Source organism: Mercenaria mercenaria, chromosome 15 (genome assembly GCF_021730395.1).
Source record: "Mercenaria mercenaria strain notata chromosome 15, MADL_Memer_1, whole genome shotgun sequence".
Lineage (NCBI taxonomy): Eukaryota > Metazoa > Mollusca > Bivalvia > Venerida > Veneridae > Mercenaria > Mercenaria mercenaria.
The window spans coordinates 46,645,056-46,671,217 of record NC_069375.1 but is presented as its reverse complement, the minus strand read 5'-3'; the positions used below and the strand labels follow the sequence as shown (position 1 = coordinate 46,671,217).

General features: G+C 37.1%; 1 protein-coding gene across 3 annotated transcripts in view; it reads right to left on the bottom strand.

The window, feature by feature from the left end:
- The window catches only part of LOC123552603 (GTPase-activating protein and VPS9 domain-containing protein 1-like), a 48,195-nt gene that overhangs the window by 6,895 nt on the left and 15,138 nt on the right, over positions 1–26,162 (bottom strand). For 2 of the 3 annotated variants that reach the window (XM_053525175.1, XM_045342346.2), the window contains exons 5-18: positions 19,519–19,633; positions 18,779–18,910; positions 18,123–18,309; positions 17,472–17,656; positions 15,835–15,970; positions 15,049–15,348; positions 14,122–14,258; positions 13,762–13,960; positions 12,168–13,246; positions 11,339–11,420; positions 8,903–8,932; positions 4,380–4,427; positions 3,519–3,605; positions 2,624–2,838 (exon numbers count right to left, since the gene is read on the bottom strand). In XM_053525175.1, the coding sequence (XP_053381150.1) occupies positions 2,624–2,838; positions 3,519–3,605; positions 4,380–4,427; positions 8,903–8,932; positions 11,339–11,420; positions 12,168–13,246; positions 13,762–13,960; positions 14,122–14,258; positions 15,049–15,348; positions 15,835–15,970; positions 17,472–17,656; positions 18,123–18,309; positions 18,779–18,910; positions 19,519–19,633 (2,932 nt within the window). The remainder of the gene's footprint in view (positions 1–2,623; positions 2,839–3,518; positions 3,606–4,379; positions 4,428–8,902; positions 8,933–11,338; positions 11,421–12,167; positions 13,247–13,761; positions 13,961–14,121; positions 14,259–15,048; positions 15,349–15,834; positions 15,971–17,471; positions 17,657–18,122; positions 18,310–18,778; positions 18,911–19,518; positions 19,634–26,162) is intronic. The other variant, XM_045342354.2, reaches the window with a different exon arrangement.

Here is a 26,162-nt window from a genome sequence, read left to right as displayed (position 1 = left end):
TGAATGACAAAGATATGGACCGGACACGCCCATCAATGCACTATCATGAAAAATGACCTTTAACGTCTAAGTGTGACCTTGACCTTTGAGCTACGGACCTGGGTCTTGCGCACGACACGTCGTCTTACTGTGGTACACATTCATGCCAAGTTATTTGAAAATCCATCCATGGATGACAAAGATATGGACTGGACACGCCCATCAATGCACTATCCTTTAACGTCTAAGTGTGACCTTGACCTTTGAGCTACGGACCTGGGTCTTGCGCACGACACGTCGTCTTACTGTGGTACACATTCATGCCAAGTTATTTGAAAATCCATCTATGGATGACAAAGATATGGACCGGACACGCCCATCAATGCACTATCCTTTAAAGTCTAAGTGTGACCTTGACCTTTGAGCTACGGACCTGGGTCTTGCGCACGACACGTCGTCTTACTGTGGTACACATTCATGCCAAGTTATTTGAAAATCCATCCATCGATGACAAAGATATGGACCGGACACGCCCATCAATGCACTATCCTTTAATGTCTAAGTGTGACCTTGACCTTTGAGCTACGGCATGGGTCTTGCGCGCGACACCTCGTCTTACTGTGGTACACATTCATGCCAAGTTATTTGAAAATCCATCCATCGATGACAAAGATATGGACCGGACACGAAAATTGCGGACAGACTGACAGACCGACAGACGGTTCAAAAACTACATGTATATGCCTCCCTTCGGGGGCATTATAAAGTAGTCCTCAAGCTGGCATAAAGAAAACAAGAGCACCGCCTTGCAGGTGCTGACGCTCATCTGATTTTTTTGTATAATAGAAATATTGTCCTACCCATGATTTTCTAAGTCTAAAAAGGGCCATCATTCTTGCAAAAAGCAGGATAGAGTTATGTTTCTTGATGTACAGTGTCCACTTATGATGGTGAAAAACTGTTGCAAGTTTTAAAGCAATAGCTTTGATAGTTTATGAGAAAAGTTGCCTTAAACATAATACTCAACCAAGAAAATGATTTTCTAAGTCCAAAAGGGGCAATAATTATTGCAAAAAGCAGGATGGAGTTATGTTGCTTGCTGTACAGGGTCAGCTTATGATGGTGAACAAGTGTTGCAAGTTTCAAAGCAATAGCTTTGATAGTTTAAGAGAAAAAGTTGACCTAAACATAAAACTTAACCAAGAAATCTGATATTTTCTAAGTCCAAAAGGGGCCATAAATCTTGCAAAAAGCAGGATGGAGTTATGTTTCTTGCTGTACAGGGTCAGCTTATGATGGTGAACAAGTGTTGCAAGTTTTAAAGCAATAGCTTTGATAGTTTAGGATAAAAGCTGACCTAAACATAGAACTTAACCAAGAAAACTGATTTTCTACGTCCAAAAGGGGCAATAATTCTTGCAAAAAGCAAGATGGAGTTATGTTTCTTGATGTACAGGGTCAGCTTATGATGGTGAACAAGTATTCCAAGTTTCAAAGCAATAGCTTTGATAGTTTAGGAGAAAAGTTGACCTAAACATAAAACTTAACCAAGAAATCTGATATTTTCTAAGTACAAAAGGGGCCATAAATCTTGCAAAAAGCAAGATGGAGTTATGTTTCTTGCTATACAGGGTCAGCTTATGATGGTGAACAAGTATTCCAAGTTTCAAAGCAATAGCTTTGATAGTTTAGGAGAAAAGCTGACCTAAACATAAAACTTAACCAGGCAACGCCGACGACGACAACCGCTCAAGTGATGACAATAACTCATCATTTTTTTTCAAAAAATCAGATGAGCTAAAAATTTTCATGCTGGCTTATCATATACTAGCCAGTCAATAAGTACATGTGTATATTTTAATATTGAGGTTATTTTTATTTTTTTTTTTCAGAGTAAGACTGAAATATCATTCAAAAAAAGCAAATGTATGATCCATAAGTGAACAGCATTTTTATCATACATGTAAAACAAAAACATTTCCCTTTTATTACATGTATCTGAATAAGTTTTATCCGAGCTTTGGCCGTGACCAGTGAAAGATGTAACTGACATTTTTCACAATGAATTTATCAGATATATTTCAGTGTTACATTTATGTAATTCTCTGAAAAACATGAAACAAAATTAATGTGTGTACCTACATTCATACATTAAGGGAAGGTCACTACTTGAGCATACTTGCTTTTGTTATTTATGTAGCTTGTTTTATTGTATAATGAATTTCTGTTATTATTTATAAAACCAAACTAGTAAATAAATGCTTTTCATAGTTTGAAGTGCCAAATTTTTGGTCAGTGCGTTTGAACTTAGAGACAGTAACTTGTAACTTGCACAATCATCAAATGTTACTATGTTTTGTATCAAAATGTTTTGCCATATATTTTGTATTACAAAGGTTAGCAAAATTGCACCTAATGTAATAACATGTATTTACATTTACCTAGAAGTATTGTTTTAATGTATGTTTGTTTATAATGTTACCTTAAATCTGAAGTAATGTTATTTATATTTTGGGCCGGAGGCCTTGTATTGCAATAAAACCATATCGTATCGTATCGTATCGTATCGTAATTCATAATCCCTCCAGAGAAAATTTCAATAAATCTGAAAAACACACGAAAGAACTCAACTGGCAAAAAATACCTGAAAGTCTGCTGAACCAAGAACTATCCTAAGTTTTCTCTTGGCATCTAGGAATGCTAAACAGTTCTCCAGGTTGTTGGGGTCGTACAGTGGGGTTGTATCATCGTCTTTAAGGGTCAATCTCCTTTCTCTGTCAGACGTAGCTGGCTCGGAACTTGGTGTGCTGGTCAATATCGACTTCTTTCTGTACTTGGCCAGAATGTCATCTGAAGTTTCTGTATATAAAAATGTATGAGCCGTGCCATGAGAAAATCAACATAGTGGGTTTGCGACCAGCATGGATCCAGACCAGCCTGCGCATTCGCGCAGTCTGGTCAGGATCCATGCTGTTCGCTTTCAAAGCCTATTGCAATTAGAGAAATCGTCAGCGAACAGCATGGATCCTGACCAGACTGCGCGGATGCGCAGGCTGGTCTGGATCCATGCTGGTCGCAAACCCACTATGTTGATTTTCTCATGGCATGGCTCGTATAGTTTGTAATCATTCAACTAATAATTAAAGGCGAATGTTTGTATGTGTTCTGGTTGAGTGTCTTTTTCAACAATTTGTAAGTCATATTAATAACAGTGTCTACTTGTAGCAGTCAGCACAATGCCCAACTTTATAGTGCTGCCTCCCTGGGAATATCACTCCGCAGACACGTGACATGATACCCCACTTAGTCACATTATACTGCTTCCAGGGCAACCTAGTCCTAAAACTATCCTCTTGATACTGAGAGTCAATTGAGGAAGTCACTAGTACCATTTTTCACTGTCTTTTGTGTGTAAACCTATAACAGGTGCTCTACCACAAGGCAACTGAAGTGGTAATAACTTAAGGTGAGTTATGGTTTTTAATACCCTTCGAATGAAGTTACCAATGTCAAACATTTACTTTTAAATTCTACACTACCTGTTATAATGATATTTGGCTCGGCAACAGCGGCACCTTTAGCAGAAACCTCAACTGTACCATTGACATCTAATATACTGGTGTCTCCTGTAATAAAAATATTACAAATATGCATTTTCTTCTCCCTTACATCATACCAAAACTTACATAATACTGGAAACCGGGCAGGCAAGATGTGACAATTTCATTATAATGGTTCAAACATGTATATTTGGCCCTACATGATCATCATACATATTTTAATATAAAAGTACCTTCCTACACTTACATGCCCGAAATCATTGAAAAAAAGATTATCATGATAAATAAATCATTGGCTCCATCTAAAACTTTCTATTCCTGGCTAAAATTCCTGACTTCAAAAACAACTACTCTTCTCCACTATAACATTTGTCTTGGTCTACGAATTTCATGCAAAGAAGCATCCCATAGGTGGCTATACCCAAATGACCATATGAGCTGCGCCATGAGAAAACCAACATAGTGGCTTTGCGACCAGCATGGATCCAGACCAGCCTGCACATCTGCTAAGTCAAAAGGGGCCATAATTCAGTCAAAATGCTTGACAGAGTTATGTACTCTTGCCTACAACTGGACATGGTGATGGTAAACAAGTGTTGAAAGTTTCAAAGCTTTATCTCAAAAGACTTTGTCAAAAAGTGGACTGGTACGAAAAACTTAACCAGCGTGTAACGCCGACGCCGTGGTGAGTAGGATAGCTCTACTTATTCTTCGAATAGACGAGCTAAAAATGATATTTTGACTGTTTGAAACAGTGAAAATATCAATTTTATTTCACTGATAAATTACAGTATTTCACTGAATAGCATAAAATAAAATCTTCTATACATTTTTACAAACCTGATGTTGCAGCCTCTTTCTCGTGCCTGGTTCCTTTCTTCTTGATTCCTAAAATATAATGATTGAGTAAAAGCAAATGTTAACGTGAACAGTAAGGTCTATTATAGGCTTCTAATAGAGGATATACCATAAACCCTTGTTTTTATCACAAGATAAGCATTAAAAACCCATGAATAACAAGAGCTGTCTCCATAGGATGACACATGCCCCCGATGGCACTTTGAATGAATATATAGTTATGGCCGATGTTAGAGTTTAGGACCTTTGACCTATGGAACTGGGTCTTGCGCATGACACGTCCTCTAACTGTGTCACACATTCATGTGTAGTTATTTTAAAATCCATGCATGAATGACAAAGATATGGACCGGACACACCCATCAATGCACTATCATGAAAAATGACCTTTAACGTCTGTGACCTTGACCTTTGAGCTACGGACCTGGGTCTTGCGTGCGACACGTCGTCTTACTGTGGTACACATTCATGCCAAGTTATTTGAAAATCCATCCAGGGATGACAAAGATATGGACCAGACATGCCCATCAATGCACTATCTTTTAACGTCTAAGTGTGACCTTGAACTTTGAGCTACGGACCTGGGTCTTGCGCGCGACACGTCGTCTTACTGTGGTACACATTCATGCCAAGTTATTTGAAAATCCATCCATCGATGACAAAGATATGGACCGGACACGCCCATCAATGCATTATCCTTTAATGTCTAAGTGTGACCTTGACCTTTGAGCTACGGACCTGGGTCTTGCGCGCGACACGTCGTCTTACTGTGGTACACATTCATGCCAAGTTATTTGAAAATCCATTCATCGATGACAAAGATATGGACCGGACACGCCCATCAATGCACTATCCTTTAATGTCTCAGTGTGACCTTGACCTTTGAGCTACGGACCTGGGTCTTGCGCGCGACACGTCATCTTACTGTGGTACACATTCATGCCAAGTTATTTGAAAATCCATCCATCGAAGACAAAGATATGGACCGGACACGAAAATTGGGGACAGACTGACAGACCGACAGACCGACAGACGGACAGACGGTTCAAAAACTATATGCCTCCCTTCGGGGGCATAAAAACATCTTTCAAATAAATGCCAAACTTGGGTGCAACAAAAAAGTAGTCTTTTTTTATACACTTTCTAATGAAATAATTGAGAAGTACTTGTGGAATATAATGCAAATTTTCATTGCATTTCAATTTTTCACTGCAGTGAAACATAGTTTCTGTAATTATATTCACTGGCTTTCAGGAACTTTTCAGTATTCTTAGTCAAGGATTTCGGAATCACTTAGAAAAATACATATGAATATGAAAGTAAACTATTTCAAGTCATAACATAAAATAATCACAACCCATGTACATGTATATATTAAACAGAAAATTCAGGTTTTTATCATTAACAATGTTTTTATTTTTATCTCATGTATGAAAAAAATCATATTTCAAACCATTCAATGAAAACAAGAGCTCGTAGAACACGAAATGCCCCCTTGATGCATTCAGTAACTGAACAGGGAACAGAAATTATTTGGTCACTGTGCACTGGACGTTTGACATACTGACTTTACATGGGTCATTTACCAGTCATAAGTGACCTTCGTATCAAATGTAATCTTAAACCGAACCATTCTCTAATTATTTGGCAAAAAAAGTTCTTCTGTTCTGGGTCAATGTGACCTTGACCTTTGACTTACTGACCTCAAAATCAATAGGGGTCATCTGCTGGTCATGATCAACCTCCCTATTAAGTTTAGTGATCCTAGGCCCAAGCGTTCTCAAGTTATCACCCGAAAACCGTTTAACTGTTCCAGGTCACTGTGACCTTGACCTACTGACCTCAAAATCAATAGAGGTCAGCTGCTGGTCATGATCAACCTCTCTATTAAGTTTCGTGATACTAGCCCCAAGCGTTCTCAAGTTATGCTCCGGAAATGGTTTAACTGTTCCAAGTAACTGTGACCTTGACCTTTGACCCACTGACCTCAAAATGAATAAGGGTCATTTGCTGGTCATGACCAACCTCCCTATCAACTTTTATGATCCTAGGCCCAAGCATTCTTGAATTATCATCCTAAAACCTTTTAACTTTTCTGGGTCACTGTGACCTTGACCTTTGACCTACTGACCTCAAAATCAATAGGGGTCATCTGCTGGTCATCATCAACCTCCTTATGAACTTTCATGGTCCTAGGTCTAAGCGCTCTTGAGTTATCAACTGGAAACCGTTTAACTGTTCTGGGTCACAGTGACCTTGACCTTAAACCTACTGACCTCAAAATCAATAGGGGTCATCTGCTGGTCATGACAAATCTCCTTACCAACTTTCATGATCCTAGGCCCAAGCGTTCTTGAGTTATCATCCAGAAACCGTTTAACTGTTCCAGGTCACTGTGACCTTGACCTTTGACCTACTGATCTCAAAATCAATAGGGGTCATCTGCTGGTCATGATCAACCTCCCTATCAACTTTTATGCTCCTATGCCCAAGTGTTCTTGAGATATCATCCGGAAACCAATTGGTCTACAGACCGACCGACCGACATCTGCAAAACAATATACCCCTTCTTCTTCGAAGGGAGGCATAATAAAGAACATATTCGTGAAAAAAAAAGAAGAGAATATTCTATATTTATTTGCAGGTTGTGTTTACACTACTTTTTGGCACTCCCCAGCTTGGCCTTTACATATAGGAAATTTCACTGTACATGTACTTTCTATTTACTTAATAAAAGATTAGCTTTAGAGGAAAGTCTGTTTAATGCTTTTATCACACATAATTACTCAATATTTTTTTTTAAACATTCTTATACAAAACACAGTCTTTAAATGAACACAGTGTCATTTTTCCAAGATGTGGGACAAAATTCTCTATAACTAAAGAAAACATCCTGAGCTATCAATTCTAAAATGCTTAAGTTCTGTGCTAATCTAGCAAAACATTTCCTATGAAAGATACATATAAATCACATGAATTCCTGAATGAAATAAAACAAGAGCTGTCACTAATGGTGACAAATGCCCCCGCAGCACCTTGACCTTTGACCTGGTGACCCCAAAGTCAGTAGGGGTGGTGTACTCAATAAGTACTATCAGCATGTGAAGTTTGAAGGTCCTGGGTGCAGTGGTTCGCGAGTAAAGTGCCTTCATGCAAAAAGTTAACGTTGGCCCCTGTGACCTTGACCTTTGACTTGGTGACCCCAAAATAAATAGGGGTGGTGTACTCATTAAGTACTATCAGCATGTGCAGTTTGAAAGTCCTGGGTGCAGTGGTTCGCGAGTAAAGTGCCTTCATGCAAAAAGTTAACGTTGTGACGAACGAACAAACAAACAAACTAACGAAGTAACGGACGGACAGTTGAAAACTAATATGCCTCCCTTTGGGGGCATAAAAATTGCAGAAAAACAACACATATTCAACAGGTACAAAAAGAGCAAAATTTACATGCAAAATGGGTCAAGTAAACCAGTCTAAGAATACAACATTACCATTGGTCAATTTCAAGACTAACATCTGGGACAACCAATCAAAGAGTATAGACTGGATTTCAAACTTAGCTTTATTACACCAGCCCTAGACTGCTTTTGTTTCCTGCCTTTGTCTCCATTAAACATACCAGTAATGACATTTTTAGAGAGAGAGAGAAAAGGAGAGTAACTGTATTCGGACAAGCTCCAGTTGTAAAACCTGATGTATTATTGTACACAAGTATTTAAGATTATTCATCAACAACTGCACAGAGTTAAAGAGATGGAACTAATAAAGAACTCTGGTGAAAATAGAAGTTGGTCTATTATACTACTAATTTCTGCATTTCATATGTTTGAACTTTACAAAGAAAAAGATTTTTGGATCATGTCAGAGAGAATATTCATGCTGGTAAATGGCATACAATAATGCTGCTGTAAGTTCTAATATCTTAATGATACGGTAATTCACCCAAATTATGTCAAATTCTGCACGTATACAGAGTTTTATTCTTATTTCACATCTCAAACCCGCATCGGTGAAAGGCGAGTGATTCAATGTCAGAGACCTTAACCACTCAGCCTTCGAGGCTCCCTTTCTTCTGTCACATCAATAAACTTCCCTCAGGACCTCTACTTTGAAAATCTTGAACTTTCTCCGAACTGAGCAAGCACAGTCATAACTAGAACAGTCAGGGGTGGTATGGGCAGAGCTAATATGGCAAAAAAAACAATATGGTCAGCTCTACAAATTGAACACCTTATTTTGTTAATGCTAAAAGAATATCTGTTACAAGTAACTTAACCATTTTTTTAACCAGTAATTTTATACACTTCTGTTTATTAAAAACAATTATCAAATATTATAAATAAGTTTTCTGTTAATAAGCCTCCTACACACATCCATTAATGCAATAAACATTATACAAGACACAATGTAAGTAAAATATATAACATGCAACCAACAAAACTGGAATACAAAATTGGGATACATTCAGTTAATAAAAGTACAATGTAATATTTTGCTATGTTTACCTGCGGCAGTCTGAGATGTTACATCTACAACTATTAAACAATTTCTGTGTTAAAAAGATCTCTTAGGAGGTTTATAAATTTCATCATTTCAAAAATGAAAAATCAACATCACATTCCAATCTGATAACACAGACTAAATTGTGGAATTTTTATTTTTCTTATTTACAAATGAACATCTAAATTACACAATCATCTGATAACATGTTATCATAGCAGGATGACAAACTTTCTTCACGAAAATCAGATTGGTATCATGGTTAAATTTATTGTTGTTTTTTTTTTCAGACTGCAAGGTCCTGATGATATTTTTCAAACCTATTATTTCAGTACAGTTGAATACGCCTTAGTGACCGCTTAAATTACATAGCCACTTCACTTAAGCAGCCAGTCAGCTACACTTCCAAACTGATTTAAAATCATATCAATTAATGCTATGCACATTGGATCTGAGGAAAGGCACTTGTTCATCAATCAGAGCCTTGCATTCAACATTTTGAAGGTGAAAGTATAAGTTCAAAAAAATCTATATTTAACCTGGGATTCCAGTTTCCGATATGTGATTATCACGTATGTGTTTATAACTCTAATAAGTAAGCTTATATAAACACATGAGAATTTGTTGTTTTTCCTATTTTTTCCATTCAAAATTGAAAAGCGTTGTAAGGGATACCGGAGGTAAACTGCCTTAATTATAAAGCTTTATATTCAACCATCGATAATTACGTGTTCCTCTGTGGTGTATTGGTCAAGTGCGCAGGAAAATATTTATTGCTGCAGCGGCCCGGGTTCGATTCCCAACTAGGACGCGATTTTTTCATGATTTTATAGTTTTTAAAGAAAAAAAACTACATGTTTTTATGTTCATAGTATGACAAAACTTTTATTCTATAGAAAAATTATTTTAGCCAAAATTTGAGTCCAGTCCCTTTCAGCCAAAAGCTTGCTGAAACGAGTCGTCTGATTGGTTCAAATAAAAATAGATTGGTGGAAATAAAAACCGCAATTATATTGGAAATCCGATTATACCGAAAGATGAATTTGAATAGGCTGTCTTCAGATCTAACTTTTAGGAAGATCGAGAACTTTAGTCAGATTGATTTTTTTGTTCCAATTTCAACTTGTATTAAGCAAACACCTGTCTTTAGCAGTCAGTTCCCTTGACTGACCACTTAATACAGGTTTAACGGTATTCATGAACTATGTATTATTTTGTTATTTGCAAGCTACTGGGTTTTTTTTTCATACTTAAAAAAGATGGAGGAGAAATGGCTAAGAAAATACTGTTTTTATTCGAATCAATGCCTTAATTCCTTTAGTTTCAAAATACAGTACTAGCTGCCATACAATGGTTAAAGCCATCAACAACGGGTTCGTCGGGTACCATGATATTTTGACTCAAGACTTAAGAATGCTGAATACAATGAAATCAAATGAGCCGTGTCATGAGAAAACCAACATAGTGGGTTTGCGACCAGCATGAATCCGGACCAGCCTGCGCATCTGCGCAGTCTGGTCAGGATCCATGCTGTTTGCTATTAGTTTCTCTAATTCCACTAGGCTTTGAAAGCGAACAGCATGGATCCTGACCAGACTGCGCGGATGCGCAGGCTGGTCTGGATCCATGCTGGTCGCAAAGTCACTATGTTGGTTTTCTCATGGCACGGCTCAAATAATCTTGTGGGCATAAAATTTTGCAGTAATGACCAAAATAGCTTTTTTGATGGGACATGAATTTATGGATTTCAAATTTTAAAGATAGTGTAACTGGGAATAGTCATAAAGATTAAATCTTGATGATTGCGCAACCATGAAATCAAAAAAATATTAGTTCTCCAGGAATATCAATGACTTCAAAGTAATCTATTTCTTCCAGTGTCTTTAGTTTTAAAATTACTTATCCACAGATTTAATGGAAACTTAGTATACCGTATTTACCGTATTTACCAGTAAAAGAAACGCTCAAAAACAGAACTTGCACTTTATCCAGTATGCACTGAATAGAAAACAATGGAAATCTAAACACTGTAAAATCATTTAATTTTGTGGACATTAAATTTTGCATTTCATGGGGATATAAATTCTTGGATTTCTAGTTCTTACCCTGCTGAATTTCTATAATGAACTTGTCCATCTTTCAATTGGGACAGTACCATTAACTATTACTATTAAAAGGGGTGCTTACCAAAAAGATACTGACTGAATAGCCAACAGTGCAGACCAAGATCAGCCTGCACATCCGTGCAAAAGCCAGCAGGCTAAGGGTTAAGTAAGACAAATAGAAAATTTGCCTATATCTTTTGGATTTAATTTAGTGAACTGAGACAGCCACGAAACCAAAAAAAAAAACCTCCCTAAAAATATCAGTGATTTCTCGATACCTGACACTTCAAAGTCTGTGTTAATTTCATATTCAAGAGAACATAATGCTTTACTTACCTTTGTGTATTTTATCTTTAAACGTCTTGAAAAGCCCCCTCTTCTTTCCTGGTGTAGCATTTTCGTCACCATTTGGTAATTCCTGTGTTCGAAAATATGGATTCCATAAATACACTGCCTAAAACACTCAAATCATCATTGAAAGTGCATTAATTACTTTCTAATTTGCTGTTAAAACATCTAATTTCACTTGCCTAAAATTTCATAGTTTTGGCTTATGGGACTAAAATCTAATTGTTATCAACTGTACGGACAGCATGAATGGAAAATATATGTGCGATATCAACACAACTGCAAAATCCACTTAAAGGCGTACGCTAGAATTCCCTGTATATGAGATGGGCGAAAATTTTCCCAATAACAGAATTTCTTTAAACTTTGGATATTGAAGGACAATCATCTAAGAAACAAAAAAATGCAATAAAAATCATAGGTCACCGGATTCGAAAAAGAGTTATCTGCCCTTGAAAACGTCATTTTTGGGGGAAATGCCGTTCTCAAGGGCAGATAACTCTTTTTCGATGCCGTTGACCTATGATTTTTATTGCATTTTTTAGTTTCTTAGATGATTGTCCTTCAATATCCAAAGTTTGAAGAAATTCTGTTATTGGGAAAATTTTCGCACCAAATTCTAGCATACGTCCTTAAGATTTCATGATATCTACTTTTAGATAATTACATTGTATTTAAACCAAATATTTCTACTTTCTACTTAATTGGTAAATGGGACTACTTGCTTAATAAAAAAAATATAAAAAAAATCTTTGGGATCAAATAGTAAGTACAACTGAAAATAATTTTGGCACACATTATTCATAATAAAATGTACCTTTTCATCCACCCTTTGTGAACTATCCAGACTGGTCCTTTCACCATTAACTGAGTCATCCTTTGACAGACTAGACCCTGATGATCTATTGCTGTCCGAACTTCCCCGTCTTTTTGTCTGTCTGTCTGACTGTATATACATATCACAGGCACTGCTCACACCTCCATTCTCCTTCACTCCAGAAGATGGAAGATCAAATTTAAACTGACTAGTATCTTTCTCGTTCGATATAGATATCAATGGCTCACCAGCTGAACTTTCTTGAAAGTTTGTATTTGTATAGCTTTGAAATGCATGCCCTGCAGGTGGGCTAGTGGTGGACCCTTCTAACAGATCACCACTAGCCATTGTATTATCATCCTGTGTTAATGGGTCAAAAAGACTTAGGGCAGCTGAAAAACGGGTTTCGTCGACATTCATGTTTTGTTGCTCGGACAGTTTCACATCACCAGATTCCACTGAATCTATAAACTGTGAGGACCCTACACCAGAATCCTTTGATAGCGGTCTATTTTCCTCCATCATAAAGAGTCCATTTTGTACATCACTAAAATTTTCTTTCAGTTTTAAATTGGATACATTTTTCCTATTTTTCTTATCACTGTTAGACGCATGTTTACCTATTACCTGTGTTTTTGGTCGAGCACCTGTGTCAATAGGAACTGTGTTATTAGAAGCTAAATTCAAATTTTCTATCTCATTCACCGTTCTATTATAAGTGTCAGTTGCACCTGAATTCCTCGGTTCTAAATCAAAGTCTACCAGTCTATTCCTATTCGATGAACTAGACGTATACCCTCCACTATCACTTCCCCTATCTGGTGACGAGCCCGGTGGAGAAGGAGCCCGCTTTTTCTTTATTGGCACAAATAATCTATTCGAGTCCATAGGCAAATTGTTGCCTGGCAATGCTCTTGGTCCCCTAGCTGTTCGACTATCAACATCAATGTCCGAGAAGACGCTGTCAGAAAATGTTGGTGACATACTGACATTATCTGATGTAACCGAGGTACCACCCCCACTGAGGGCACTACTGGGAAACATGTCTCTACTTGTTGCCTCATTCGGACTTTGGAAACCTAAAAATAAATGTTAATTTTACTATCCAATGAAGTATGTAAGGATATATGTACATCAAAACTTCTGTCCTTTGACATTTCTTAAAGTATGAGGACTGGACCCACCTACATAGCCTTTTCATTAGTCTTAAGCTGCTGATACTGACAACAAAAACTTAATTAAGGCTGTAATGACCAAGAATAAAACATTAACTTGCTTTTTTGTTACGGCTATTCATACATATGTGAAAATTCGCAATGTTTTCAGTCACCAATCACTTTAGGATAGACAGAGGTGTGTTGCATATTGACTGTGCCTTGTTTGTTGGAGATATAATGTGGATTTTTTACCCATTACATATAATTAAAACCATACATGCATCCTTTTTTTATAATTGTCAACAAAAATTGTATTTGACTGAGCATACAAATATCAATCCAAACTTGAATTTTTCACACCCATACCAAGACACAACTTGAAAGTCTGATCAATTAAAGAAATCAACAATTGTTTGCGAAAAATCTCCATTTCACACCTGAAGCAAGAGGAGTAACTTCATTCCCCTCTGCAGCATCACATTCACTCCGTACATCGTCCAGATTACTGGCAGTTTCTGCCATGCTGCTCATGTCATCAAACTCTGAGAATGTTTCTGCTTGTTTCTCTTCATTGTCGGAGGCCAGAACGTCTGTACTCCATGCATCACTTGCAGTTTCTGAAATCTCCGACACTCTCTGTAAATATTAAGAATTTTATTAAGGAAGGTATTACTTTAATAACTACTGAAGACAAAAATGTCTGTACTACACGTAGTTTCTGAAATCTCCAACACTCTGTAAAAACATTCATTTAGCCAAGCGAAATACTTCTACATTATTGTTTCTTCTCAACATACCTCAGCAAGAAGATGTTGCCGAACCATTTCCTCTGCGATCTCCTCTAGTCTGACGGACTGGTTTCCCTCGGGAGGTTCCGAATCACTGGCCAACACATCTGTACTCCAGGTATCACTGACAGTTGACTTCAAATCATCTTGAATAGGAAATGAAACAAGTATGCATACATTTGCAAGTGGTTTTAAGATATGAACATGTATGCCTACTTGTAGAAAACTCCACACAAAACAGTAAAACTTATTAGCATTTTTCCCCAACCAGACTTGGGGTAATCATAATCAGTAATTGTCATCACCTGTAATTAACTACATTTATTCAAGAAATGACGATTCAAACTTCCGATTTAATTCTAAAAGTGCATTTTCTATGTGTAAGCTTAATTGTGTGGAAAGTTCTGTTCAAAATTTGGACAACTTAGGATTAAGATCTTAGTACTTGTCCAAGTACAAAACCTCAGCCTGTCTATGACTTTGATAATTAGTTTTTGCTTTTGTTCTTTTTTATAAATATTTACATGTTCTCTGGGAGAAGTAATTACAGCAACACACCTAAAATCTTTAAATAAAAGACAAAATTTGGGCAAGGAGAAGTGATTTAATTGATTAAAGTTTAGTCATTAAGGCAAAGACTTTATTAAATAGAACTGTATCAGAAATCACTGAAAAACATAAAGTGCACATCTTTTCAACACTTCCACTGTGTAAAAACTGTGTTTCATTTTTTCTTACTTAGAATCATAAAAATGAAGAAAATAACTATATTGTACAAGATCACAAGCACATTATGTAGTATCCACAAGAAAAGAAGACTGGAAGCTGAAACTAAAATCTACCTGAGGTAATGACCCTTTATGAAGGTCTGCAATAACATAAAGTTTAGTGTAGGCAAGAAAAGATATGAATTACACAACAAACAGAAGAACTTACAATCCAATTCCTTGATCTCAAACTTCCCAAACTTCTCAGTTACATCTTCCCTGTTCTTTTTCTGTACAGTCTCAGGCAGTGCTGGCTGTGGATGAGGTGCAACCTCTTGTTCACTTTCTGCCTGGGAAAGGGGCGTGTCTCGACCACTCCCACTGATGTTTGGTGTGCCACGCCCACTTACATTAGCAGAGATCATGTCGGAGAAATTATCGTTGTCATCATCATTCTCTAGATCTTGTGAACCGACAGAGTGGCTTGATGCTCCCTCTGATATTGCCTCTGGAATGTCACTTGTGTTTCCTGGAAATTTACAAATAAAACAATAACTCAATTGTAGAAGTCCACTTTGTATACTATTCCATGTATTTCCTACATTCTGTGAATGGGAGAACTACAAGGCAAACTCCATTTCTTTTAACATTTCGACAATTTATTTTGTCTTCATCATATGAAATAAACAACGTGATGAATATATGACCTCATAAAAGATTACTACATTCTGTGCAGTTCTGTGCACAACCACTGTCAAATATGTATATGGTATTTTTTCACTAGAACCATCAAAGACCCCCCCCCCCCCCGCCCCAAAGATTAGCACCTTAAAAACTAGACCACCCCTCCACTTTATTATTATTATTATTATTAGATATATGAAGTTAACATTAGAAAGACCAACTGCCAATTCAAAAACCATACAGTATTTCAGTTTAGACTGGAAAAAAAGATGACTATATGATAAAATCTACAAGCATGTATTACACGATCAAATGATTCACATGGTTATACCTATAGATTCCTGGTCATGTGACAGTGAAAATCTTGTCCTCTTTTCCTGAATCTCTACTGGTCCAACCACATATCCACCCTGCACAGTCTGGTACTTCACCCTCCTCCGCTTATTTTCTTGCTCAAAAGATAAAACCTACAAGCAGGAAGAAACAACATAAACAAAAATTTTGTTATCGAGAAACAACATTCAGTTATTTCTTGGATTTCCATAATATTTGCACTGGAATAATAACGTAACAAAACCAATGCACATTTGTGACTAATCTTGCAATGTAACTTATCTCTTTTAAGTAGTCATGTAACTTGACTTAGTAAATCAGGAACTGATGTGAATCAAAAATCCAACTGATCTAGTAACTCGCCTTCTTTTGAAACTCAATTAATCTTCCGTAAAATCATCGATGTTAGAGGGGGATTTATTTTAGTGAAATTTGTGTTGTTATCAATCTATAAAATCAAAACCAAATGAGTAAGAAATATGCCCATCCATCAACTTCATCTGTAAAACTGGAGTACTCCAAGGATTCATGTTTCCAAGAAATAGTAGTTTTGTCAAAAAGCATGAAATTTAGTACCAACAAAATTCAATGACCCCATAGAATATGGTGACCTCACAGAAATAAAAGGACACAAGACAAAACCAGATCTCTTAACAATACTGAAAAAGAAACCTATACACTTTGTTTTTAAGAATTCTTATCTCATACTTGGAAAATACTAACAGTTCTGACTGTCATACATTTATTTAGCTGATGATAAGGTACTGCATATAATCCTTTTACCAGAAATAAGACAATAATGGAAGGTCAGATCTGCTACTGTAACTTATGACCCCATTTAATATTTAACTTTTGTATCTTAAAACAAATACAATACAATCTTAATAGGTTGTGAAGTCACAGGTTCGACATTTTTCTTCAGTAGACATATTCAACACTGACAAAATATGGATATGAAAGGTCAGATCTGCTACTTATGACCCCATTTAATATTTAACTTTTGTATCTTAAAACAAATACAATACAATCTTAATGGGCTGTGAAGTCACAGGTTCGACATTTTTCTTCAGTAGCCTTATTCAACACTGACAAAATATGAATATTTAGTAACAGATAAAACCTTTTATAAGTAACAAAATGCCATTTTTCACTCAATAAACTGGGTCAAAGAATGATGACTATATGTTCAATGTATCACCCTTATTTTTTTGAAAATTTATACATAATTTATTTTAGGTCGATTGTGAAGCAAGTTCTAAAACTTATATTAATCTCTCTCGACACCGCATTCCTGATGAAATCCATCGCCACGAGGGTATGAGAGAAGAGAAGCCAGTTTCCCTTTTAATGCTGAGCGTCAAGCAAGGGGGCTACTGGTACCATTTTTCACGTCTTTGGTATGAAATGGCCGGGGATCAAACCCACAACCTCCCGTGCTCGAAGCGGACGCTCTACCACTAGGCTATCGAGGCGGTTATCACCCTTGTTATGCAGTTTCTAGAAATGTATAGGTCATAAAAGGTCATAAGTTACAATTACAACCTTATATTTCTGGGACGTACTCTTTATCTTCAAATTTTAGTTTCTGTACGCATAATTTATGAGGAACAGATAAATGTTTATATCCTTAAATACCTTTTGTTCAGACATCATACCCGGGCACTCTAAGTCATCGCCAAGAGAAAGCACAAGTACATCTTCCATCTGATTGGTCGGCTGGGCTTCCGGTGCATCCAATGACATTGAGGACATGCTGGCAGTTTCATCAGATACATGGCTTATCTGGGTCATCACAGAGGCCACTGACATCTTCTTCTTACCTGGAGATTCATGGGATATAACTATAGTATTCTGTCATTTAAAACATACATGTTGTTTTTTTTCTCAATTTACAGCAATTGCTGGCATTTCCTTGTTACACAATGATACTTGCTGAAACAGGTAAACTGATATTCACTGGAGACTAGTTTTAGCAATTTCAAAATTACATTACTACTCACAGGAAGTATTTTTGTAAATTTCGCAGTTGGGTCAATACATGTACCAACCTAACAAAAATTGGGAGGTGTAACAAGCAATGTAATGCATTACTTAGGCCATGTAATACACTTCTGTTTTCAAAAAAGCATGTAATGATAATGTTATACAATGATAAGCAATGGAATGGTAATATAATGCATACTGCTTTCAAAATATGCAATGGTAATGTAATGCAAAGATATGCAATGTAAAAGTAATTCAACACATTACTGAAGACATATAATTGACTCTATGTCTATAACATACCTTTCGACTTTTTATGAGTAACAGGAGTACCAGGTGGGGTATTGCTACTTGGAGACCCAATCATGGCAAGAGGGTTCTGTACTGCCGTCTGGGGTGTTACAAGGACCAGGGCAGATAGAAGCTCATCCAAACATTTCTTCTCTGTACTATCCTCTACAAATGGCAGAGCAGACTTTAGGAAGGAAATCTGAAAGAAAAAATATAATGTGTGATTTCTAACTTTAAGAAGAATATCTGAAATAAAAGATTAATGTGTGACTTCTGTATCAAACATTTATTATCGTATTACATTTATAACACAATCTATTAATGTACAAGTACACATTCACGAGTGCTTGAAAAAAAATACAGCGAATAAATTTTCCCAAATGGGTTTCTAAAATTGAGCATCATAATAAATTGGTACAGCCAGTAGCTATTAACCACAATTTTTCATTGAAATCTTAATTTTCATTATAATGGACTACTTAACTATTCAATCTTTAGAACAGAAACACCAGTTATCAAAACAAATGAACATTGAAATACAGAAAATTTTACACCATCTCATAAAAATATCACATGCAAATACTTACAGGACTATTCGAATGAGATAACTGTATGAGTGAAAAGGTTCTACTTAAAGACAACAGTATGAGTGAAGAGGTTCTACTTACCAGACTATTCAAATGAGATAACTGTATGAGTGAAGAGGTTCTAGTTAAGCAAGGAAGCTGGGCATTGTTGGTGGATGGCAGCTCAACTCCTATGCCATCTAGTAGAGAATCTAGCAACGTTGACATACAACCCTACAATGGAAAATACATGTCATCTATGAACAATTACATAAATAATTCAACAAATTTCTTGTTGTTAAGTAGTTATCGTCTTTCCCAAAAAGTTCAAACTAGAGCTGCTTTTGAGAAAAGTGCATGTCTCCCACAACTGCCTAATCATTAAGTGATTCAAAGTGGTTTGGATGAGTGGTTCCTATAGTGATTCAAAGTGGTTTGGGTAAGTAGTAAGTAGTTGCACTCAGTAATTCTAGGACCATAATTCAGAAGTGCCTAGGCCAATTTGGCTAGTTATCGAACTTGGCAGAGTACTTATTGGCAAACATTTTGTTCAAGTTTGGTGAAGATTGGATGAGAAATGTTTGACTTAAAGTGCAGACAAGATTTGTGACAGACAGACAGACAGACTGACAGACAGACAGACACACACACACACACACACACACACACACACACACACACACAGGAGTAAATCAATAATATGTCTGCCACACCACTGTGATTGGAGACATATCAATTTGTTCTTGTGTAATCGTGATAAAAAGTGTTGTTTTTTAATTTTTGGAAAAAGAGATGAAAACTTATTTCTGAAATTTTGGAACTGGGAATGATTTTTTGCCTACCTTTTCAAACTTTCCATACAAGTCATGCAGTCTGGGATCTATTTCTTCCCACTGTGATATGGCCAACACTTGAATAATTTGTGCCATCTGCATCAAGTTATGTCTTGCTATATGGCTGAAATTTAAAAAAAATAATATATTGTCAGATTGTAGCTACGAATGTGGAGTAGTTTTGATTTATTATAAGGCAAAGGACCTATAACAACAAACAGCAATTTCCATGTAATAATGTATTCTCTTAAGGCAATTTGGCACTCTTCAGATACAAATACAGTCAAACCCGTCTATAAAGACCACCCTTGGGAGATCCAAAATATGGTCTTTATTGGGAGGTGGTCTTTATTCACAGGTTAAAATACACTGTAAATGTTAAAATGGGAATCAAAACATGTGGTCTTTAGAGCCATGTGGTCTCTGTTCAGAGGTGGTCTTTAACACAGGTTTGACTGTATAGCTAAATGTGCACATGAACTTCCATAAAAATCAGAGGGTGCTGAAATCATATTATTACAAGATTACATTAGTAGCCAGTTGTCATTACACATTCACTACCCTAAGTGCTATAATGTGAATGTCTGTATATACAAAATACTCATAATGTCATAAAGTAATGACAATTTACAGTTTCTCTCTAAATGTTAATATATACATGTTTAAAACTACAGAAACTGACCATTTTTGCTGGTATTCTTTAAAAAATATCCTGCTTCTAAACGTTGTCACCTCCATCATGTATCACAGAATTAACTCTTAGCCTGCTGGCAGCAAGTGATTTTGCCTTTGCAACCAGTGCCTGCAGGCTGATCATGGTCTGCACTGTTCGCTATTCAGTCAGTAAATTTTCAGTGAACATCCCTTTAAACTAGAAAATGCTTTTGTAAAAAAGCGCATGTCTCCCCCAATGCAAAGTCCTATAGGCAAGAAGTCAATAGGGGTCAGGAGGGAAAGTCAAAGAGACACTGATGGCTGGCTGCAATAGGGATCATCTACTTGGCATGTCCAGTCATCCCGCTAAATTTCAAAACTCTTGGCCTAGTGGTTCTCAAGTCACTGTTCAGGCTCCTGTGACCTTGACCTTTGATCAAGTGACCTCGAAATAAATACGGGTCATCTACTCTGCATGTCCAATCATCCTATTAAATTTCAACATTGTAGGTCAAGTGTTTCTCAAGTTATTTCCAAAAAATGATTTTACATGAACAGACCACTGTGACCTTGACCTTAAATAGACTGACCCCAAAATCAATAGGGGTCATCTACTCTGCATGTTCAATCATCCTATGAAGTTTCAACATTCTGGGTCAAGTGGTTCTCAAGTTATTCATCGGAACTGGTTATCAATGTTCAGGCCCCTGTGACCTTGACCTTTAACAGAGTCACCCCAAAAACGATAGGGGTCATTTACTCTGCATGAACAATCATCCTATGAAGTTTGAACATTCTGGGTCGAGAGGTTCTCAAGTTACTGATTGGAAATGGTTTTCCATGTTCAGGCCCCTGTGGCCTTGACCTTTAACAGAGTGACCCTAAAATCGTTAGGGGTCATCTACTCTGCATGACCAATCATCCTATGAAGTTTCATCATTCTGGGTCAAGTGGTTCTCAAGTTACTGACCGGAAATGGTTTTCAATGTTCGGGCCCCTGTGACCTTGACCTTTCACAGAGTGAACCCAAAATCGTTAGGGGTCATCTACTCTTCATGACCAATCATCCTATGCAGTTTCAACATTCTGGGTCAAGTGGTTCTCTAGTTATTGATCAGAAATGGTTTTCAATGTTCAGGCCCCTGTGACCTTGACCTTTGATGGAGTGACCCCAAAATCAATAGGGGTCATCTACTCTTCATGACCAATCATCCTATGAAGTTTCAACATTCTGGGTCAAGTGGTTCTCTAGTTATTGATCAGAAATGGTTTTCAATGTTCAGGCCCCTGTGACCTTGACCTTTGACGGAGTGACCCCAAAATCAATAGGGGTCATCTACTCTTCATGACCAATCATCCTATGCAGTTTCAACATTCTGGGTCAAGTGGTTCTCTAGTTATTGATCAAAAATGGTTTTCAATGTTCAGGCCCCTGTGACCTTGACCTTTGATGGAGTGACCCCAAAATCAATAGGGGTCATCTACTCTTCATGACCAATCATCCTATGAAGTTTCAACATTCTGGGTCAAGTGGTTCTCTAGTTATTGATCGGAAATGGTTTTCAATGTTCAGGCCCCTGTGACCTTGACCTTTGATGGAGTGACCCCAAAATCAATCGGGGTCATCTACTCTTCATGACCAATCATCCTATGCAGTTTCAACATTCTGGGTCAAGTGGTTCTCTAGTTATTGATCGGAAATGGTTTTCAATGTTCAGGCTCCTATGACCTTGACCTTTGACGGAGTGACCCCAAAATCAATAGGGGTCATCTACTCTTCATGATGAATCATCCTATGCAGTTTCAACATTCTGGGTCAAGTGGTTCTCTAGTTATTGATCGGAAATGGTTTTCAATGTTCAGGCCCGTGACCTTGACCTTTGACGGAGTGACCCCAAAAACAATAGGGGTCGTCTACTCCAGCAGCCCTACAACCCTATGAAGTTTGAAGGTTCTAGGTCAAATGGTTCTCCAGTTATTGCTCGGAAATGAAGTGTGACGTACGGACGGACGGACGGATGGACGCACGAACGGACGACGGACGCCACGCGATCACAAAAGCTCACCTTGTCACTTTGTGACAGGTGAGCTAATAAGCGCATATTTTTAGCTTAAGTATAAGCGCATATCAAAAACAGGCGCATAAAAATGTCTCTAAAACTATTATAAGTGTATACGCTTATTTACCAGATTTTACAGTACCCCATTGTTATTCCTAACAAGAAATAAGCAAAAACAGTTAATAGGAAGCTGACTTGGATTCTTTATTTGTTCAAAATTAGACAGTGTGAAATTCCTGGTAAGTAAATGTTTATCATTTTCCATTCTTCTGGTTAAAGGGGTGAGTATAAGGAAAGTTGATGTACTAGATAAACTGAATGCAGCGGACCTTCATTATATTGTCAAAATCTTTTTTGAAGACTGTTCAATGTTAAATCAAACATATATAACAAGATACCATATCATATACAACAAGAGCGCCACCTTGCAGGTGCTGACGCTCATCTGACTTTCTTTGTGTGTAATAGAAAAATTGTCCTACACATGATTTTCTAAGTCCAAAAAGGGCCATAATTCTTGCAAAAAGCAGGATGGAGTTATCTTTCTTGATGGACATAGTCAGCTTATGATGGTGAACAACTGTTGCAAGTTTCAAAGCAATAGCTTGAATAGTTTAGGAGAAAAGCTGACCTAAACATAAAACTTAAACAAGAAATCTGATATTTTCTAAGTCCAAAAGGGGCCATAAGTCTTGCAAAAAGCAGGATGGAGTTATCTTTCTTGATGGACATAGTCAGCTTATGATGGTGAACAACTGTTGCAAGTTTCAAAGCAATAGCTTGAATAGTTTAGGAGAAAAGCTGACCTAAACATAAAACTTAAACAAGAAATCTGATAATTTCTAAGTCCAAAAGGGGCAATAATTCTTGAAAAAAGCAGGATGGAGTTATGCTTCTTGATGTACAGGGTCAGCTTATGATTGTGAACAACTGTGCAAGTTTCAAAGCAATAGCTTTGATAGTTAAAGTGAAAAAAGACCTAAACATAAATCTTAACCAACAAGAGATCACAGTGTGATCTTGGCGCCAACCAATGTGCCATTTTTGAGTGTTCCAAATTTCAAGACTTATTGACTAGCTCTAGGTCAAATTTCATTTCCGTACACAACACTGTGCATGTGGTCCAAATTCGAAAGCTGTAGCTTGAGAAATGTGAAAGTAGGTCACTAGATCAATTTCAAGGACAAAGTTCTTTGTACAAAAAACTATGCATGTGCATCAAGTTTGAAGACTGTAGTTTGAGAAATTTGAAAGTAGGTCACTAGGTCAATCTTAAGGTCAAAGTTCATTTTGGTACATAAAACTATGCAAGTGGTCCAAATTTGAAGGCTGTAGCTTGAGAAATGTGAAAGTAGGTCACAAGGTCAAAATCAAGGTCAAATTTCACTTCAGAACACAAATCTATGCATGTGGTCCAAATTTGAAGCCTGTACCTTCAAAACTGTGAAAGAAGGTCACTAGGTCAATGTCAAGGTCAAAGTTTGTTTTGGTACACAATCCTATACATGTGGTCTAAATTTGAAGCCTGTAGCTACAGAAATGTGAAAGTAGGTTACTAGGTCAATCTTAAGGTCAAAGTTTGTTTCGGTACACATAACTATGCAGGTGGTCCAAATTTGAAGGCTGTAGCTTGAGAAATGTGAAAGTAGGTCACTAGGTCAAAATCAAGGTCAAATTTTATTTCAGAATACAGAACTATGCATGTGGTCCAAATTTGAAGCCTGTACCTTCAAAAACGTGAAAGTAGGTCACTAGGTCAATGTAAAGGTCAAAGTTTGTTTCGGTTCATAAAACCATGCATGTGATCCAGATTTGAAGGCTGTAGCTTGAGAAATGTAAAAGTAGGTCCCTCGGTCAAAATCAAGGTCAAATTCCATTTTGGAACACGAAACTATGCACGTGGTCCAAATTTGAAGTCTGTACCTTCAAAAATGTGAAAGTAGGTCACTAGGTCAATGTCAAGGTCAAAGTTTTTTTCAGTGCACAAAACTATGCATGTGGTCCAAATTTGAAGGTTGTAGCTACAGAAATGTGAAAGTAGGCCACTAGGTCAAAATCAAGGTCAACACATGTCAAGGTTCATCTTGCCACTCAACACCATATATGTGGTCCAAATTTAAATGTTGTAGGTTACTGACAAGAAGTTTTTAAAAGCTTTTCCCTATATAAGTCTTTATGAACCATTGTGACCCCCAGGGTGGGGCCATATTTGACCCTAGGGGTATAATTTTAACAAACTTGGTAGAGAACAACTAGATGATGCTACATTACAAATATCAAAGCCCTAGGCTTAGTGGTTTGGACAAGAAGATTTTCAAAGTTTTCCCTAGATAATAGTGATGGGCAAATCGGTTAGATTTTCCATCCGATTAATCGGCATAATCGGACAAGCCAACTGATTCGATTAATCGGATATAATCGGTTACTCTAGTTACATATATATAAGTTCACCTCAGTGTATATTTTATGTCATTACTTAAGAAATGAACCACACAGACAAATATCCTATTTCTATTGTATCCCTTCATAAACACGAGTAAGTTAACAGCATAAAAGTAAAATAGATGTTAAGATAGTAAACTTCAAATCAGATACTCTTAATTTCACCAGTGACTTATCCAGTGTTATTTTAATTAAACTTTTTTGGTGCAAAAAAAGTATTAACGATTTATTTATTCTTAATTAACGACTGGAATGATTTCAATCCCACAAAAGCAAAAAATGAAAATACCTTTGCTAATATGCTTGCATAAATTTTACGGCATGCAATGCATACTGCCATACTTATGTCATGAGTTTAGGTTGATGGTTTTCCCGGCTTAATTTTGTAAAAGCCACATATCTTCCAAAATCTGGGTTATCACAGATGACTTCAATTTCCTTCGAGACTTTGGAGGAAGCCATTTTTACGTAGAGTAGTTTCCCTTGGCGTAACTGCCCTAAAGAACCATAAATACCAAAAAGAAAAAGGTCAGAAACAACTAAATTATCCCTTAAGGGTGCCAAGTAATTAATCGGTCTGTGAAAAGTGAAGTCTGCGATTGCGCTCATGAATGCAACGCCGACAATTATTCGATTGTCGCCGATTGTCGGCCCATCACTACTATATAAGTCTATGTAAACCATGTAACCCCCGGGGCGGGGCCATATTTGACCCTAGGGGGATAATTTGAACAATCTTAGTAGAAGACCACTAGATGATGTCACATACAAAATATCAAAGCCCTAGGCCCTGTGGTTTTGGACAAGAGGTTTTTCGAAATTTCTCCCTATATAAGTCTATATAAACCATGTGACCCCCCGGGCGGGACCATATTAGACCCCAGGGAAATAATTTGAATCATTTTTGTAGAGGACCACTAGATGATGCTTCATACCAAATATCAAAGCCCTAGGCTCTGCGGTTTTGGACAAGAAGATTTTCAAAGTTTTTCCCTATATAAATCTATGTAAATTATAGAAATAAACAAAGGGCCATAACTTACTAAAAAATTGTTGAACCAGTCTGATTTTCAGGGGGACACAACTAGGGTACCAATACATCATTCTGACAAAGTTTGGTCAAAATCCCCCTGGTAGTTTCTGAGGAGATGCGATAACGAGAAATCGTTAACAGACGGAATGACGGACCGACGGATGGATGGACGGACAGACGGACGGACTGACGGATAGACGGAAGGACGACGGACCATGGATGCAGAGTGATTTGAATAGCCCACCATCTGATGATGGTGGGCTAATAAATCTGATATTTTCTAAGTCCAAAAGGGGCCATAAATCTTGCAAAAAGCAGGATGGAGTTATGTTTCTTGCTGTACAGGGTCTGCTTATGATGGTGAACAAGTGTTGCAAGTTTCAAAGCAATAGCTTTGATAGTTTAGGAGAAAAGCTGACCTAAACATAAAACTTAACCAGGCATGTCCAAAGCCGAAGCCAACA